We start from the raw sequence: 16965 nt of genomic DNA on the forward strand, positions 1-16965 counted from the left end.
AAATTTGTACAAATTCAGTAATTTACGATCATCAATGAAGTTTTAGAAAAGGCAAATTGAATCCATTCAATTGTGTATTCAACGAAAAAAATATTCAATTTCTTTTTATACAGAGAAAGTGAGAGAAATGCTTTATTGTTAAGAAATTGTTATAATTTGTAGACAAAAGTTTGTAAAAACTAAATAAAGATACAAATAAAATAAAATTTCAATATACAGAAGAAAATCACAATGAGTAACAAAATTATAGATAATAGTTCATAGTAAAAATTAACCCAGTATGCAGCATGTCCGGAATTAAATATTATTATTAGAATAAAAGTCGTTCATGGAGTAGTTTGGAGGTAGAAGGTAGAATTAGCAAGTGATTGTACATTTTTTGCATTGTAAAATATTGAGCCCTTAACTAATTCTGAACATGGAGTAGGTAGATAAAGATCGTGCTCCGCTTTTCTAAGCGGATAGCCATGCAAAAAACTTTCTGAAACTGGAGAAGCGTCTTTACGAATTAGGCAAACGGATCAAAAGATGAATAAGAAACGAATTTTTAATCTTTTAAAGACGTCCCTGCAGTAAGCCCTGCTGTTTAGTCCGAGTAAATATCTAACAGCTCTCTTTTGTAAAGTTTGAAGATTCGCGCAATTAAATCGCACCAGACGTAACCCAGAAAAGAAAGATATAGGGAAAAGCGGCTCAATAAAGGGATAATAGTCTGTTAAGGAGGTGGATAAGTTCAGTTCTTTGGTGATCTCAGCGCAAACCAGGAGGAGCTTAATTTTTCAGATAAGGCGTCAATATGTAACTCCCATTTCAAGGAATTGTCCACAACAAGCCATAAGACAGATTCAACGATGTCAATGGTGGTGTTACTTAATAAAAAATGATCTTATCTCCAATGTAATCTTTATACACGAGTTTGACATTTTTAATAGTGAACTTACTCAAAATGTGATATCACACGAGTCCTATTTGAGTTGTTTACAGATTCTTCATGATTCATCTTGGTCAAAAATAATATTAATTCGTGAATATTTTTGTGTGGTGATTTTCCATGATTTTTGACGTGGATTAAACCAACAGCAATGTGCCGAGCAAGTAGCTTCGATTTTTGGTGATGGACCATCTGGAACCACCTAGTTTCACTGGTTTTCCGAATTTAATCGTGACCGCACTGCGCTAATTTAGTAAAATTTGACAAAAATCGATTGTTGTGCCAGAAAACATGCTGTGCGTGAAATGATATTGCAAGACATACCGTGACATTGAGGCATATTTGAGCATAGGTTCCATTCGCATAAATTGAATATTGTATGAACATTTGGATGTAAAGAATATTTGTTCGTGTTGGTTACCGCATACTTTGACAAACGCTCAAATAAACCTCGTGTCGATTGTTGCAAAGAAATGCTAAAAAAATCCAATACAGAATATCCTGTATCATACCTCAAGTTCTATACTTCAATAAATAACAGAAAGATATTTTTTGACAGAACGATTCTAGTTTCAGAGTAATTTTTACGTTGTGTACGAGAGTCAGTACTTCAATATCCACTCAAACGTGAAATAATTTTAGAATAATAATTTCATATGAACTCTACAAACGTTTCTTCGGATACATCCTTCAAAGAGAACAATATTGTCAGTTTTCATGCAAAGTTCTATAAAAAAACATATAAACAAGACAATACACTATACTTAGTGCAGCCTTATACAGTTTTTTCAACGATTCTCAAGTTTCATATTCGTTTCTCGGTTCACATTCGCTATTTTTCACGGTCCAAGTAACCGACTTTATGGAAGCCAGTTTGTCGTCTTGTCGTGAGAGATATCTTATCTAGGTAAGTACAAATCGTAATGTAGCAAATACTTGAGTATAAAAGCTACCTCAATACCAGTCCATCTCTCAGGTTTCCGCTTTGGCATTTAGACGCTAGATCTTTATTCGATTCTCGGCACGTACACAGATTCGTATTTAAACCCTACACTTGTGGAATTCCATATCAACAATAGAACTTTTAAGTGGAAACGTTGGCAGCACTACTATTTACTGAATTAGAGTTTGTATCAAAGTTTACTTTTTAATTAATTAGAGTAATCGAAGAAATATACTTATATAGATTCATTATACCGAAACATTAACTTAGATCATGTGAAGCCACGTGTTTTAAATAAAAAAAATTGAAAGGAGGCTTTTAATGAGGCGTCACAAAAAATTTAACTCTTAACGACCAACATATAAATTTCTAGCGCAACAATCTAGTAGTTTAAACCGTTGAATTTTATTTAATTTTTCTAGTTTGTTTCCTCTGTCGCTCTCAAAATGGAAAAATTGAAAAGTTTACAACTGAAAATTTGAGATTTTTAAATAATTTACTTCTAATCTGAACCATGTCGGGCAAATAAATAACAATCACAATAAATCAAATTGACATTTTAATAATGAAACGGTTTCCTATTACATAATATATTTATATGTTTACTTGTAAGAAATCGAGAGATAAACGCGTCTTGTATGTAAATCAAAAATATCAGCGAGCGATGGGAATCCTAAGACGCGAAAAATCACGAGAGAAAATTTTTATGTTTTATTGATAAACACATCCGTTTCGAAGACGATATCTTGTTTTTCACCATTTCCTATACAACTAAACACAAAAAAAAAGTAATATCTATTCAGCGTTAGAGTCCATGAATACGCACGTCACTCAAACCAAATTAAGAAATGAAAAATAATGTTTACTCCCCGTATAAAATTCGGTAAACAACAAATCGTCAGTCCATGTGGACTAATCATCTCAACTGTTTACCAATGAAAGCATCGAATGTATTTCTATTGGCGGAAACTGTCGAAAGGCGTATTTGCAAAATTTCTTTGAAATATTCCTGCGATAAGCAGTAGCGTAGCTGGGTGAGATTTATTTAATTCATAAATTTCTTTAAATAAATAGAAATATGGAATTCTTTAGACCATGGGCGAATGAAGACAATAAAATTGTACAATATAGTGAGAATCAAGACAGATATGAATTTAGTAATAAATATTTAGAGTTATTTTGAATATATTCGAATGTTTTACAAAGGGAAATATTCAGCAATCACAATAAGAGTTACTGAATTAACTAGAGTAAATGAATTTTCCATTTATCGAGTAGTCGCGAAAGGGGTTGCTGTAGATCATTCACAGAACCGTAAAAAGATTTTATACGTAGGACAATTTATATATGGAGATGAAGGTGGCAAATTATCCAATTTTGTCAGAATGTTGTTTTAAACACAAAAAAATGAATAAACTGATGGCAATATCCGAATCGTCAAGTTTAGTTCGATGTCGACAAGATTATTTACGTCAGATAAAAGACTAGTTCTAATAGACGAATGGGGTACAAAAATGGCTCAGTTCACGTCTGGTACCCTGTTCAAACCAAACTTCCTCACGGGCAGGTACATTTTACTCGTCTATCCACGTTTTATAATTTATTATTCAGTTGTAGCACTACTACAAAAATCAAGTGCATCTGACTAAATAACGCCGTCCAATTTATAATGATCCGATTATTTTTTAACGAATACTTTCTCGCATATTTTTAAAAGTATATATAAAAATAATAAATTTATAAAATGAGGTATCTACATCTATGATAGATCAAACAAAAAGTCGGCAAGGGTTTTTATAATCTGAACTTGATATTGGAAGAACGAACTATCCTTAAACTATTACATATACTAATAAATATATTGAATATGACCATCATATCCTAGAATGACCATATGGTTAGGTTAGGTTAGGTTAGGTTTTATGGAAAAAAAGATTTCTAATATTTATAAACCAAAAAATCGGTTCCAATTCTCCCAATCTGTACGAGAACCAACTAAAAAGTTTTTTAACGTCTTCTGCTCATATTACAGCAAAATTTAAGTTCGTATTTCAGGAAGAATTATTGGAAAAACTTCAATTTGGATTCAAATACATGAACATTATCATTGGAATGAGGCAAACATCAAATAAATAATCTTCAACAACCACAAGTCGAATAACAATATGACTGTCTCTCAATCTAAATGACGATATAAATATGCATTTCACGAATCTCTCAAATAATTGAATCTGTAGAAGAATAGCAGGAAAAAACAATATAATTTATATATACGGTAAAGAAAATAAGTCACGTGCGTCCATTCTAATGGAATTGATTGAATTCTTTTGAGATGATGCCTCGATATTCCGAGGATTTTTTCATTAAGATTAGACATAAAACGAGAAGATCATACAAAAATCAATCAAAACAAAAGTAAAATGGACACCTCGAGAGAATTGATGAAGGAATCATAAAAATACTACGAATAAAGTTAGTTGAAGCTATTCAACTTTTCAATCCATTTTAATTCAAATAGGTGGATGGGATTGTGCTCCATTATGAAAAATAATGTAGAAACAGGACTGATCTTGATGTACTTCAACAGCCGTCACAATTCATTTTGCAAAAACGGGACATATTGTTATGAAGGCGAACTATTTAAAAGTCAAGATGTGAAGACATATTCCTTCTACTACTCACTAAGAACCATCAACCGCTTAGTAGACTTCGGACGTCGACGTTTGCTATTGCTATTTGCTCGCACGGCAAAATTTAAGTTTTTATTCAATAACCTGTCATTATTTCATATTTTTAAATTGAAAATTATCGGATTATATATCTATAATACTGAACGAAAAGAAATTTGTGTTGAAATATGGGTAGTTTCCTTAAGAAAGATAATGATACATGGGCCTTACAAGGAAGATTCACAACCCAAGAACATATGAACACTCACTTTTTAGTTATAACAATGTTTTATCCTCATATTCTTATTTTTAACAGTTTATAAACTTTGCAAAAATATTTTATTGTCATTTTATATTTAAATTTCTGGCCTAGAGTTAGTTAATCGATGCCAGAAATAGAATTTTGCTATCTAGACGTGGCAAAACTTTTTCATCAATAAAGCCACTAGAAATATGAAGCTGAACTAACAAGTTGGCTTTGCTATTTCTCTGTAATAGGAAAGAGGTCTCTAGTCTGCAGATTGGAAATTTGCTCGATTTTTATCCATACCTAAAAAAAGTTCGATTGCTTTAGTCCCAGTCATTGCCGAGATCATGGACAAAGTCATTAACCAACATAACTTGAAATATCTGGAGTTTGCCAACATCTTCAGCGACCATCAATAAATAAACATATGGAGAATTCAAAACAATCACCCAGGACATATCTGAACTGCATATTTCTAAATTATCGAATATACAGACTTACTATTTATTAATATTTATAATAAATATGAAAATATATGAAGTTTGGTAAATCCGTCTGGTCTTTAATGGCTTTAATATCGATTAATTTGGAGGAATAACCTTTCATTTTAATTTTTATCACAGGACATTTGAATGTAGCAGTAGCAAACCCTTTAAGATAGGTGTGCCGATATGACTAAAAATACTTCTGTATGATTAAATTAAAAATTAACTTTCTTCGGAAAGATCGTTACAACAAAACCGATTACATGAACTTTGTTTATTTCATTGTCTGAATCCTTTGCATTATATCACTGTTTTGGTGTAATTATTATATTTGTACACTTGCATAGTATGATATTTATATTGGATATTTTTACACCTCAAAAAATGAATATAACACCAAAGACGTTCTACGTCTAATCAGTGAAGCGAAGTATTTATTTGAATGTGAAGTAACTATAAATGTTTGAGATTCCAAATAAATTGCTAAATTTGAGATATAAAGTGCCTGATAGTATAAAAATAATAATCCCAACGTCGTTTCCAACCTCAATGTCCAAATCATGTAGTGCAGTGATTCCTAAAGTGATCCAGGTGCACTCCCAGGGGTCCACGGGAAGCTCTACAATAGGAGTGTACTTGAATTTCCATAGATATTATTTTTTGACGGGCTGGTAATATAGCGTAAATGTACCAACTAAAACTAGTAATAAATATTTTGAAAGTAGCTTACGAGTTTGTGAACTTCTGATGTAGTGAAAGCTTCAAAAATGTATTGAGTACCAACAATGAGAACTCAATAAAACATTAATCAACATAACATTATATATATATATATATATATATATATATATATATATATATATATATATATATATATATATATATAATAAAAGGCAAAATCGGAAAATGATATGGGCCGTACCATAAAATTCTCTTGAAATATATTTTTGGAATAATTGAGGCGCTTAAGACTTATAACACATTTGATATTTTTGTATACGGATTATTCAATATAACTTCACCTACCCCACACTCTGAACATATTACGTGTATATTAATTCAATATATACGAGGTCTGATTATTAAATAACCAGACTAGTTACGAAAAAGGGTTCAATAAACTCCCCCTTCCATTGATCAAAGAAGTACTGGAAGTTTTCTTTGGTGAGCGCCTTTAGGAGCTCTGTCGTTTTTATCTTTACCACTTCCATCGACACAAATGTGGCCCCTTTCAAAGCATATCTTCTTCTAACCTTTCTAACTTTCCAAGGAAATCTAAGCAGACCCGTTGACACAAGAGTTTTTGGTCAGGAGTCACCAAAATCGTACAAACTTTTGTCATGTGTAATTCCTCGTGTAAAATTTCTTTTGTTTCTTTTTCTTTATCGGCGTTTACAGCCTCGGCAATCATCCGGATGCTCATTCGACGATCTGCACGCACAATTTGGTTGATTTTGGTCACTGGTCCGGAGTTGAATCAGTTACAGGGTGATCTGGGCGCTGGTCATTTTCAGTGCTCTCTTGGCCCTCACCAAAGCGCTTATATAACTCAAAAACACGCGCAAGAGATAGAGAATTGTCCCCATAGGCTTCTAGCAACAATTTATAGCACTCAGGAGTTTTTTAAATTTAACGAGAAATTTGAGATTGACACGCTGCTCCTGTTTTTCATCAGACATGTTTTCGGCACAAGAACTTTCCAAACCACTACTGCACAAATTCTATAATAGTGACGAAAACGTGTTTTGGGACGTGCATAGACAAGGGCGCCATCTAGGCGCGCAGTCTCGTTACTTAATAGCCAGACCTCGTACACTAAAAGTAGTTACTTATACCATATCATGATAGTAAATATAAAAGACATCTGGTGCTCTAGAAATACATTTAATATTATGATAATTGTCTACTGCTTGTAGCGCTTAACTAGCTTAAGCTTGAGTCAAAAACTACACACAAAAGTCAGTTATAAATATTCAGAGAAAATGAAACTGTACTAGTATAGTTGTAGATACAAATACAACGAATGTAACGAGTTCGAAGAAAAAAACACTTTTTCATTCACAAGTATTCCTTTATAATTGTTTGATGTTTGTTATGACATATTATCGAATCTTAATATACTTTGTAAAGTAATATACAAGTCGAATATCGAAAATTATTCTGCCACATTTTGGGCAAGCTCCTAATAGTAACAAAATAAAAAGTTTTATAACTATTACATTCAATAGCAAACTAAACGTAGAATGTTGAAAGTTTAAGCCTTAAATATTCTAGGGATGCTAAATTATCACAAAAAGGTCACGCTCTTCTTCCGTTGTTGCGGTAAACTAAATTTTTGGCACAACAATCCATTTTTCCAAGTAGTAACGTTAAAGTTGATTATTATTACGATAACTAAATGTTGTATTCACAACTTAAAATTAAAAATTCCTCTTATCCCATTCTGATTCACTTCATTCAACATGTTCACTACAAAAATCCATCAGATTCTTCGATATTGTTGATTATTCTATTCCAAATACTAATCTTGTCCATGCACGATCGAGTCACGTTCCGTACTGCAATCTAGGGAATAGCTGGAACTTCACAAGAAAATAGATAGACCGAAACGTAGATATACCTGTCAATTGGCTAGCATATGTTTCCTAAACGTATTACAATGGATGATCTAACGTAAGGAATATTGAAACGAAAAGTATATTCCGCAGCACCAATTGAAAAGAAGTATGAAGAATGTATAGAAATTGAAGGAAATCATTCTGGAATATTCTGTATTTAATGTTATGACGTATTTATGATCAGCATATAATGATGAATAAGATTGTCAAATGAATGAATCCACAATTTGACTGATTATACCGGAATCAATAACAGATGTATGCAGATGATTTGGTCTTGAGATCAATAGGTAAAGTGAAAAAATTGGAAAGCAATCGATCTAGACAAATGAAAAATGAGGATGGAATGATAAATAAAGGAGAACTAGGATGAGGAAATAAACAAAATTTGAATATTTAGCTTACTCAACAATTTAAAAGAGAATGACTAAATCGCTTATTGAGCTCCTGCTTATTTGATAGCCGCTAGGTGATTCTTAAGGAGTCTGTTCCACCTGGAGATACCGTGAATCAACCGAATTCCATCGCAAAGTACTTATTAGACTACGAAAAAGAGTCAACAGAGTGCGCGTAAACAGTATGAACTACTACTTGCCATACCACGACAATGTTATTCAAGTCCCAAGATGAAACCATATTAGAAGGAATCTATTCAAATCTATTCAGGATCCAAACAATTGAGAGGAAAGTGCTGGTGAGGGTTCCAGGCAAACACTTCCAGAATTGCTACGACGCCTGGAAAAATCGCTGGAGTTAATGTATTAGTATTGAAGGGATTTACTATTAATGAGGTCATCTTGTCAACGAATAATTGTATGATAAATTTACAACATTGGTCTCGTTACTTAATTGGAAAGCCTTGTATTTAGATAGTTATGACAGAAAAGTAGAATGTTTCATGAAAAACGTTTGCCCACCTTATAGTTTTGTGTGATACAAAATCAAAGAAAGACACCAGCACAATTTTGATATTTTCTGTAAGAATTTGAACAAATAATCGTCCTTCATTTGATTCAATACGTTTTTCAGAATATTCAAAATATGTGTAAAGTGGAAGTTGGACACTGGCTTTTGTCTCACAACAACTCAATCAGATTGAGGTCAGGCGACTGTACTTTCAGTACACTTTCACTTTCCAATTCTTTCTACTACTGTTTGCACAGCTTTGAAGCATGTTCGGGATAGTTTCATACTGGAAGATAAATTTTCGACTTACAAGGCTCTGGCCGGAACTTACAACTCAATATTTTTTCTTCTTTTTGCGGTTGTATTTTATCGAGGCCGCCCTGAACTTTTTCCATCACCAAAGTTACTGGTGAATTTATATTGCTTCACATTGTAGCTCACGGTACGTTGAGGTGTTTTAATTAATTGCCGATGGTACGATTTCTTTGGCCTAGACTCTGAAGACTTGCGATCAATGCAAAAAGATATCTTGGTCCAAAAAATATGAATCACAGCTCGTTCTCGATTCTTATTGAGACTGTAGTTTAGTCATAAACACCGAAGAAATAATATAATATAATAATAGTATAAAATAAACAAATAAAGGACACTATTGTTGACAGTTTGTTATACACAGTTTCGATTTTCGCTTGATAATATGAAAAAGGAAATTTGTTAAATTTTGAAATTTGATGAATAGATTATGGGGTGGTCAAAAACCTTCCATGACTAACAATAATATGTTATTCAATTTGTATATAATAAAATGTGTATGGCTCCTTCATTTTATATTGAACTATATCTTGAAAAGGTCTATTTTAAAACATCCTGTGGATGTGGATGTTTGATTAGTTTGATCATCAGCTTCATAGAACTCGCTGAATAAATGAAATATATAATTAAAAATATATTTGTATCAACAACATATGAACATCAAATGAAAAAAACCGCAAGGGGATGTTATTTTCCAGCATCAACCAAATACTCTATAGCAAGTGGTAAGTTCAAATTTGAAAAGGATCGAGTACAAAGTGAATCCAATCAAATTTACAAATCTAAATAAAGGATATGGAAATAGAAATTTCTTTTCACTTTTAATTCTATCCTTTTTCTCCCTCTTATCTCGCCTTTCCTATTAAATTCTCTAACAATATGTTTATAATTGGGAACAAAATTTAACAGTTCTTCTAAAAAATATAAACCTGTTCAAATATGCATCAACTGGGTTTGTACACATCGATGAGTGTACAGGAAGTTTTCCATATGATGCATAATTAAGGAGAAATCAATCAAAACCGAATATGTACATACTAAACGATATTTGGAAACGTGTTTTCCCATAATCTTCCGTGGAATACAGAGTGCGGCTGAATTTTGGAACAAACTGATCAGTTGACCCAAGTCATAAACATTATCCATTATTAGTATACGTATTCTGTAAGATAAAACATACCAGTCAATAGATTATGTTTTAAACCATGGAATTCATCTGCTTTGACGGTTAACCTGGAGAATACACATACATTGTCATGCTAAAACCCATCTGGAGGTAAGTACTGAATCCAACTCTCAAGCATAACAATTCCAGAAAGATTTTAGTGAAAATTATTCAGAATGCTTGTGAATTTTCTATGGTATGTACCTAACAACGTTCTTGCTTTAAATGATGTCATTTGAAAGAGAAATATTTCACTTCTCTCAAAAATATCCTAATCGTTTAGAAAATCATCCCAATGCATTGGCAAAACTTATAATGATACCCCGCATCAAACGAAGAGTGGAAAGGCATCATCATCAATTTTATATATTCCAAATGAAGAGGGGTCGTTAAGAAATTAATGCAATTGAAAAACCTTTCGAATGGGGTCAGAGAAGGCCCACATATTTGGCAAAATAATTCATTTGTTTCGTTTTGTTCTAATGCGGAAGAAATATTATTTATTTTAATGGTAATAGTCAGATCTGATTGATTGTTGTCATCATAATTGCAAACATATTCGGCTTCACAAAGAGGGCTTCTAGCTGATCTAGAACCATAGAGTCTAAATTTTTCAAGATACTAAGGATTTTCCATAACTGCACGATGGTATACGCAAAGAGTGTAAGGGGAATAATAAGTTTGAGAAAAAAAAGAAGATTTTTGAAATTTGCAGAAAAGTCTGGAAAAAAATTTGTATCAGATGAGAAATTGTATCCGGTTGGAGTAAATGTACAATTTGATGGGTTATAGTATGCAATAGAAATTGGTAAGTGAATCTAAATGGGTATCATTGATTGTTATAGCGAAAAAAAATAATTAAATAGGAAAAGGTGCATGAAATCATCATTTTGATTTTGCTATAAGAAACGACGTATGGATAAGGAAATATCATAATAAAATTTTATGTTCAGACACAAAGACAAAGTGATTTCGAAATGAGACTGATAATATTTCTTAAAGGGGGCATATCTTAAGAAAAAGGAAAGTACAGGATCAGAATCGTTATTCTAGGGAAGGACTTCCAACTGATCTAAAACAATAATAATTGTGATGTTAGTAGCTTGGAATATTTGCAAAAGTTTCACAGACTGACCATCTCCAATAAACATAAGAATGAACTCCTACCAAATACTCAAATTATTTCAATGAAATATATATTCCAAAAATGTCGTTATAAACCCAGGCATCAAAATTTTTAATAGAACCACAACAGCCCCTTCAAATTATCTTCTTCATATGAATTATGTCAATAATTTCAACCCTTAAACAATATAGTCTACATTTTCAAAAAACTGTCTCATTTTACGAGATGCATATTCTGATGATTTTTTTTTTATTTCGGTATCTACTTCATTATCCGAATCTGAGTTTCGAACCTGTTCGTCTCGGTTAGAACCTTTGTTCAAATACTAAACTTTGAACGTACCCTATAAGTGGAAACATATGTCTATTTTCACTATACCTTCTATTTGAAAACTGAATGATTAGTATTGTGGTTGAATATTACAAATTACAAAAATAGTACATTTTCTCTGAATACATTAGCGCCAAACAGACTGACTAGCGGAGTCAAATGCATCTATTCTACAATTCTCATTGTAACAATTGACAACTGATGAAAAACCGTTGTTCTATGCACATTTCAATCGATGACAATTGCAACAATGTCAGAATAATGCACTGGACACCATTATTTCTGAATGAGGAAAATTAAATTAAAAAGAAAACAGAAGAATCATTATATAAAAATCGAGTTTAATAATGATCACCTTGATCTATAGAAGAAATTTGTTAAGATAAGGTGTCAAGTGTATTATTGAAGCAACGATTTCTGTTCTACTTTTTCTTCACGGTTTTTCCTTTTAATTTACCTTCAGTTACATCGTATGTAGGTGTACGTCCAGAGTGAGAGGGTGTGTGTGAGTGTTCAATAGTACTTGTGTCGCTATTATCAGTTGTGTGAGTGTCTGCAATTGAAAAACAAATATATTATTGAGAGCAAACGGAGTAGAGGTTGAAATACAACCACATTGACCACAACTCGTCTAAATCACATAATTTGTCGGGAATAGTCAATGTTACAGATAAAAGTGAATATATTCCTTATAGTATTGAAATTTTTTCAAATTTAATTCTAAAATTTCCAGATCACTAGTGAAATAGAAGATCTGGAATGAAATTTTGGTAAGTGAATATCAATTTCACACTTTTGATAACATATCTAGAAGTGTTATCATTTATTTATCACATTTACAATCTTATGATCTTTGTAGCTGTTTTCATAACAATGGAGGGTAATGTATTATCTAAGGTAGCTTCCCAAAGAAGTATTTGAGTCTGGAAATTAGAAGTTTTTATTTTTCATCAATTAACAAACGAAGAAATGTTTGTGCTTCCTTGAATTTTTGAAAAGTTAAAAATCTGATACAGCACCAGCACAAGTTATATGATAGATGTACTTCCCATTGAAAATTTTTGCTGTTACAGAAGCTGAAGAATCTCTGAATCACATTACGTTTCAGTATCCAGATAGAAGAATATCTTTCCAGTCCCAAAAAACTATGACCAAAATTTTTCGTATCGAAGTTTCTCATTTGAATATTCGTGGTCGTGTCTCTATTTTAAGGACAATAAGTCGTTTAGGTTGCGCTCTATTATGACCATTTATTTTTTTCAAATGTAAATTATACGGGGACGGTCCCAAAAGTACTTAGCACAACAAAGAAAACACATAAAATTTTGGAACTATGCTGCCGAATTCCCCTCCTCATTGTTGAAAAATCTTTGACCACCAATCCATTTTTTCAAGTCTGGAAATAGAAAATAAATCAAGGAGTATAAATTTAGCGAAAATCAAGCAAAAATGGCTACATGTGGCTAAGAAGAGAGTGTTGTTTCATCAAAACATCAACATCAAAACATTTCAATAACCAAAATTCTTGAATTGCTACTTCATGCACCCTATCCACCAATTTGAGCCCCCCAGGATTATTTTCTGTTCTCAAACATAAAAATATGGCTCAATGGTCAAATATTTTCCAACAATGTAGAGGTGATGTCAGTTAATAGCTGTTTCGAGAAGCTTGATAATTCTTTTTATAACAACATATTACGTTGAAACATTTTTGTGTTTTCTTTGTTGGACCAGGTACCTCTGAGACCATATTCGTATATCTCAAGGCGCTCTACACTCTCATGACTTTTGTCTTATAATAATTGTTCCAGTAGTTCCATATGAAAGCAGTTCAGGCATCATCTACAAAGATAACCCAGGAACTCGAAGTTTCCAACTAGTTTGAATTGTTGGTTTGTGGAGAACGTTTGACGATGTTTTATCGAGAATTAGGTTTAAAATAATAATATTATATTCTGTTAGACGGTAAAAAAGTGTTTGACAGGTAATATTCATTTCTGAGAAATCATCGTGATACTAAAAATGAGCTGGAATATGATGTGTGGCAATTAAGTAGCAATCTTGGTACCACAGAACAATCTGTTTAAGCAACTTCAACCATATTTGTTCATAATTAGCTGTTACACGGACTGTTCTTCAATTTTAAAGTATTTACAGGGAGGCTGATGATTCTACAGTAGAAGTGCATAAGCGGCAAATGCTATTTACTAACAATTGCTATAGTAACTCCTTTTATTACGAATACAGTGCATTTACTTACTGTGCACAAATCTTCATAACCGTAGCTTCAATTGGCAGAGTTTTGAAGATTACAATGAAGATTATTATCGCCTACTTCACCTTTGAGCGATGTAAATAGGAAGGAATAACAAAAAAGAAGTTTGAATTTGGTACTTATGAAATTACCTTGACCAATTGGGAACGATAATGACAATTCACAAATCTTGGTTGGCATAGAAAGAAAAGAGTTTTCCGTGTGGGGTGTACACAGCAGATCTTTCATCTTTCACATGTAAAGACAGAGAAGGATGGTGATTTAAGTGAATATAATTCAAAATAAAATCTCGTTATTGAATAGCCACGACTCGTATGTAGAAGAATATTTAACTGAAATATGTTATTGATTTTACATTATGATATAAAAAAGGGATGGCAATGTTTGGAATATGTACAGAAAAGGTTTTGAGTAATCACTGGAGTAGTTGGATAATGAAGAATCAATGTACACACCATGAAAATCTAACAAATCTGCGTAATTAAAAATCCATTAAGAAATTTGATACATGGAAACTTCTGATAATGGAGCAAAATAAGGAAAAATGCAATCATTGATAATAATAATATTGTTGGTTTGCACTATCATTTTTTTCAAGATTAAAAATGTCTTCTATTGACTTCATACCTTAATAAATTGTTTTCAATTGGCGTTAATAGTATTTTGAATTCTCTTATCTACTAGAAAATCAGCAGATCCAGTGTGACTTCTAAGAAAGTGTCACTTCAAACTTGGATAAACCGAATGTTGTTAGAAAATCTTTGATCACCGAGCTATTTTTTCAAGTCTGGGAACAGAGAGTAAGTAATCTGAGATAGCTAAATCTGGTGAATATGGTGAATGAGGTGTTAATTCATTCATTTTGGCAATTGCAATAACGGAATTGTGAGCTGGTGCATTGTCTTAATGAAACAACACTCTTTTCTTAGCAGATTTCTTGGCCCAAACGTTGCAATTAGTTCGTATAATACTCGCTGTTGATGGTTTTTCTTTTCTTAAGATACTGAATGAAAACTCAGCGCGCATCATGAGCTTGTCTGTAGGTGAAACGGTCTTTGCCTTCTTTAGAGCCGGTTCTCCCATTTCAGTCGATTCTTTTGATTGTTCTTTCGGCGCAAAAATTTGGCTTTATTTCTGTGAAACATTGCTAAACACTCGATGGAAACATCTTCATGACACTTTTTGAAATGCGTACCATATCTGCTAGCTCGCGTACCCAGTCGACGATCATCTGTTAACGGTTTGTGGATTTTCTGTAGTCGTCACCTCATTTGGTCGACCACTGCGATGCAGGAATATTTTACTGTTGATAAAGAAGGAGCAATCTCACCCAAAGTAGAATCTAGTTCAGCTTTTCAATTGGTTGGATTAACTACTTTCAACTAAAGATTTTCATTTAAAACATTCACTACCAAACAAATACTAAACAACCTTCTTCTTCTTCTTCTTCTTCAAACTTGAAACATAAGCTGTATAGATTTGGTACTTTCTAATACAGTGATATTTTTTATGGAACTACCGCCATCTCTAAGTCAGGCCAGGTACTTCTGGAATTAATTTAGTCGTCTGTAGTGTAAAATTATCAAGAGATCTATCTTATCAAACACCAAAAGCTAATACATCCTGATAAGACTAGTTTGAAAGGCATGCTGTACTCTTCCAATAACTTTTCGACCCGTCCAATGATTTGACTTTGTCTTACCTCAGATGAGTCACGAGCAGATGTCTTCTCAATTCAGCTATTCAGCTCTCTTCCAATTACCGTCAAAGAAATCTAGCTTCTAAAGTGACAGCTGCATGCGTTTCGAGTGGTAATTTATCTTATTATTTGGAGAAAAATATTTATGGAAAGACGTCAGAAGAAATAGCAATGATAATTGTCCTTTAACAACCGCAGAGGTTCATCAGAAGACATCTATTGAAAATTTGGAAATTGAAAGCCTTCATAATAAATTAGTGTTCATGTTTTATGATTTTTTATGTTAAGAAAATAGGTGTAATAGAGCATTTAATAGATTTATAGAAATATATAAAAATATATAAAATTGTAACAAGTATTACAGACATCTTGTCTATGAATTAACCAACAAAGCTAAGAAATTATTTGGTTTAGATATGCTCTAGATATTGGTATAAAGCTAGTTGTGAATATGAAGAATCTAGAAATAGTTTTTAAAAATCAGAAAAAATTGTGGTAGAAAAATTTTCGAACACTGTTTTCGCACAAATTCTATTCATAACTAAGTACTCTGAAAATCACTACCCTTGTTATTTTTGGCGGACATTTATATTATTGGACAAGAACGGAAGCAAATATATCATTTGGACGAAAGTTTGTCGTATGAAGTCCAAATATTCTTGAAACTCCGAGAGAGGCATCCTGTTCAGCCTATTGTATTCGAACTTGGTATTCGAATCGAAAAAAAGGATATGATCGCATGGGTGTTTAAAGGATAGTTTAAAAATGTTTCTACCAAATCCTTCTACTAGAAAATCTTAGCCAAAAGCATACAAACATGTAGGAATATTGATGAAGATGATTGAAATGGTTTGGCGCATATATTTGGGGTTGCATTTAGAAAAATATGGAAATTTGTCACGTGATAAAGCAGGCATCTGCTTTTCTAGATGAATAAGTTTATATACTATATATAAAATTTCTTTAATTTCTCATTGATTAGACCTTTTGTATATGTTTATGCTTCTAAATGTTCTTGATTTTATGTATCTTCTGTTTTAAAATTGATATTTTTTCAAATAGTTTTTGAAAGAAAGATATAAATTGACATTTCGACCTATTTCAATCTTTTTCAAAATACTTTGTCAAAACGTCAATTTTTATCGTTCTTTTAGAATATTGTTTGAAAAAAACTAATTTTAAAACAGAAGAGATATAAAATCAAGAACATTTAGAAGAATAAAAGTTTAATAATTCTCCCCTCCGAGTGTTTCATTGAT

The 16965-nt window shown here is 32.2% G+C and overlaps 1 protein-coding gene across 2 annotated transcripts in view; it reads right to left on the reverse strand.

Annotated features, from left to right (window-relative positions):
- Window positions 1-16965, reverse strand: part of LOC130448872 (fasciclin-2) — a 177585-nt gene that overhangs the window by 33553 nt on the left and 127067 nt on the right. The window contains exon 4 of one of the 2 annotated variants that reach the window (XM_056786439.1): window positions 12190-12285. The exons of the other annotated variant lie outside the window; for it this stretch is intronic. Coding sequence (XP_056642417.1) covers window positions 12190-12285 — 96 coding nt within the window. The remainder of the gene's footprint in view (window positions 1-12189; window positions 12286-16965) is intronic. 2 annotated transcript variants of the gene reach the window in all.

This window comes from Diorhabda sublineata, chromosome 9 (assembly GCF_026230105.1).
Source record: "Diorhabda sublineata isolate icDioSubl1.1 chromosome 9, icDioSubl1.1, whole genome shotgun sequence".
Classification (NCBI taxonomy): Eukaryota; Metazoa; Arthropoda; class Insecta; order Coleoptera; family Chrysomelidae; genus Diorhabda; species Diorhabda sublineata.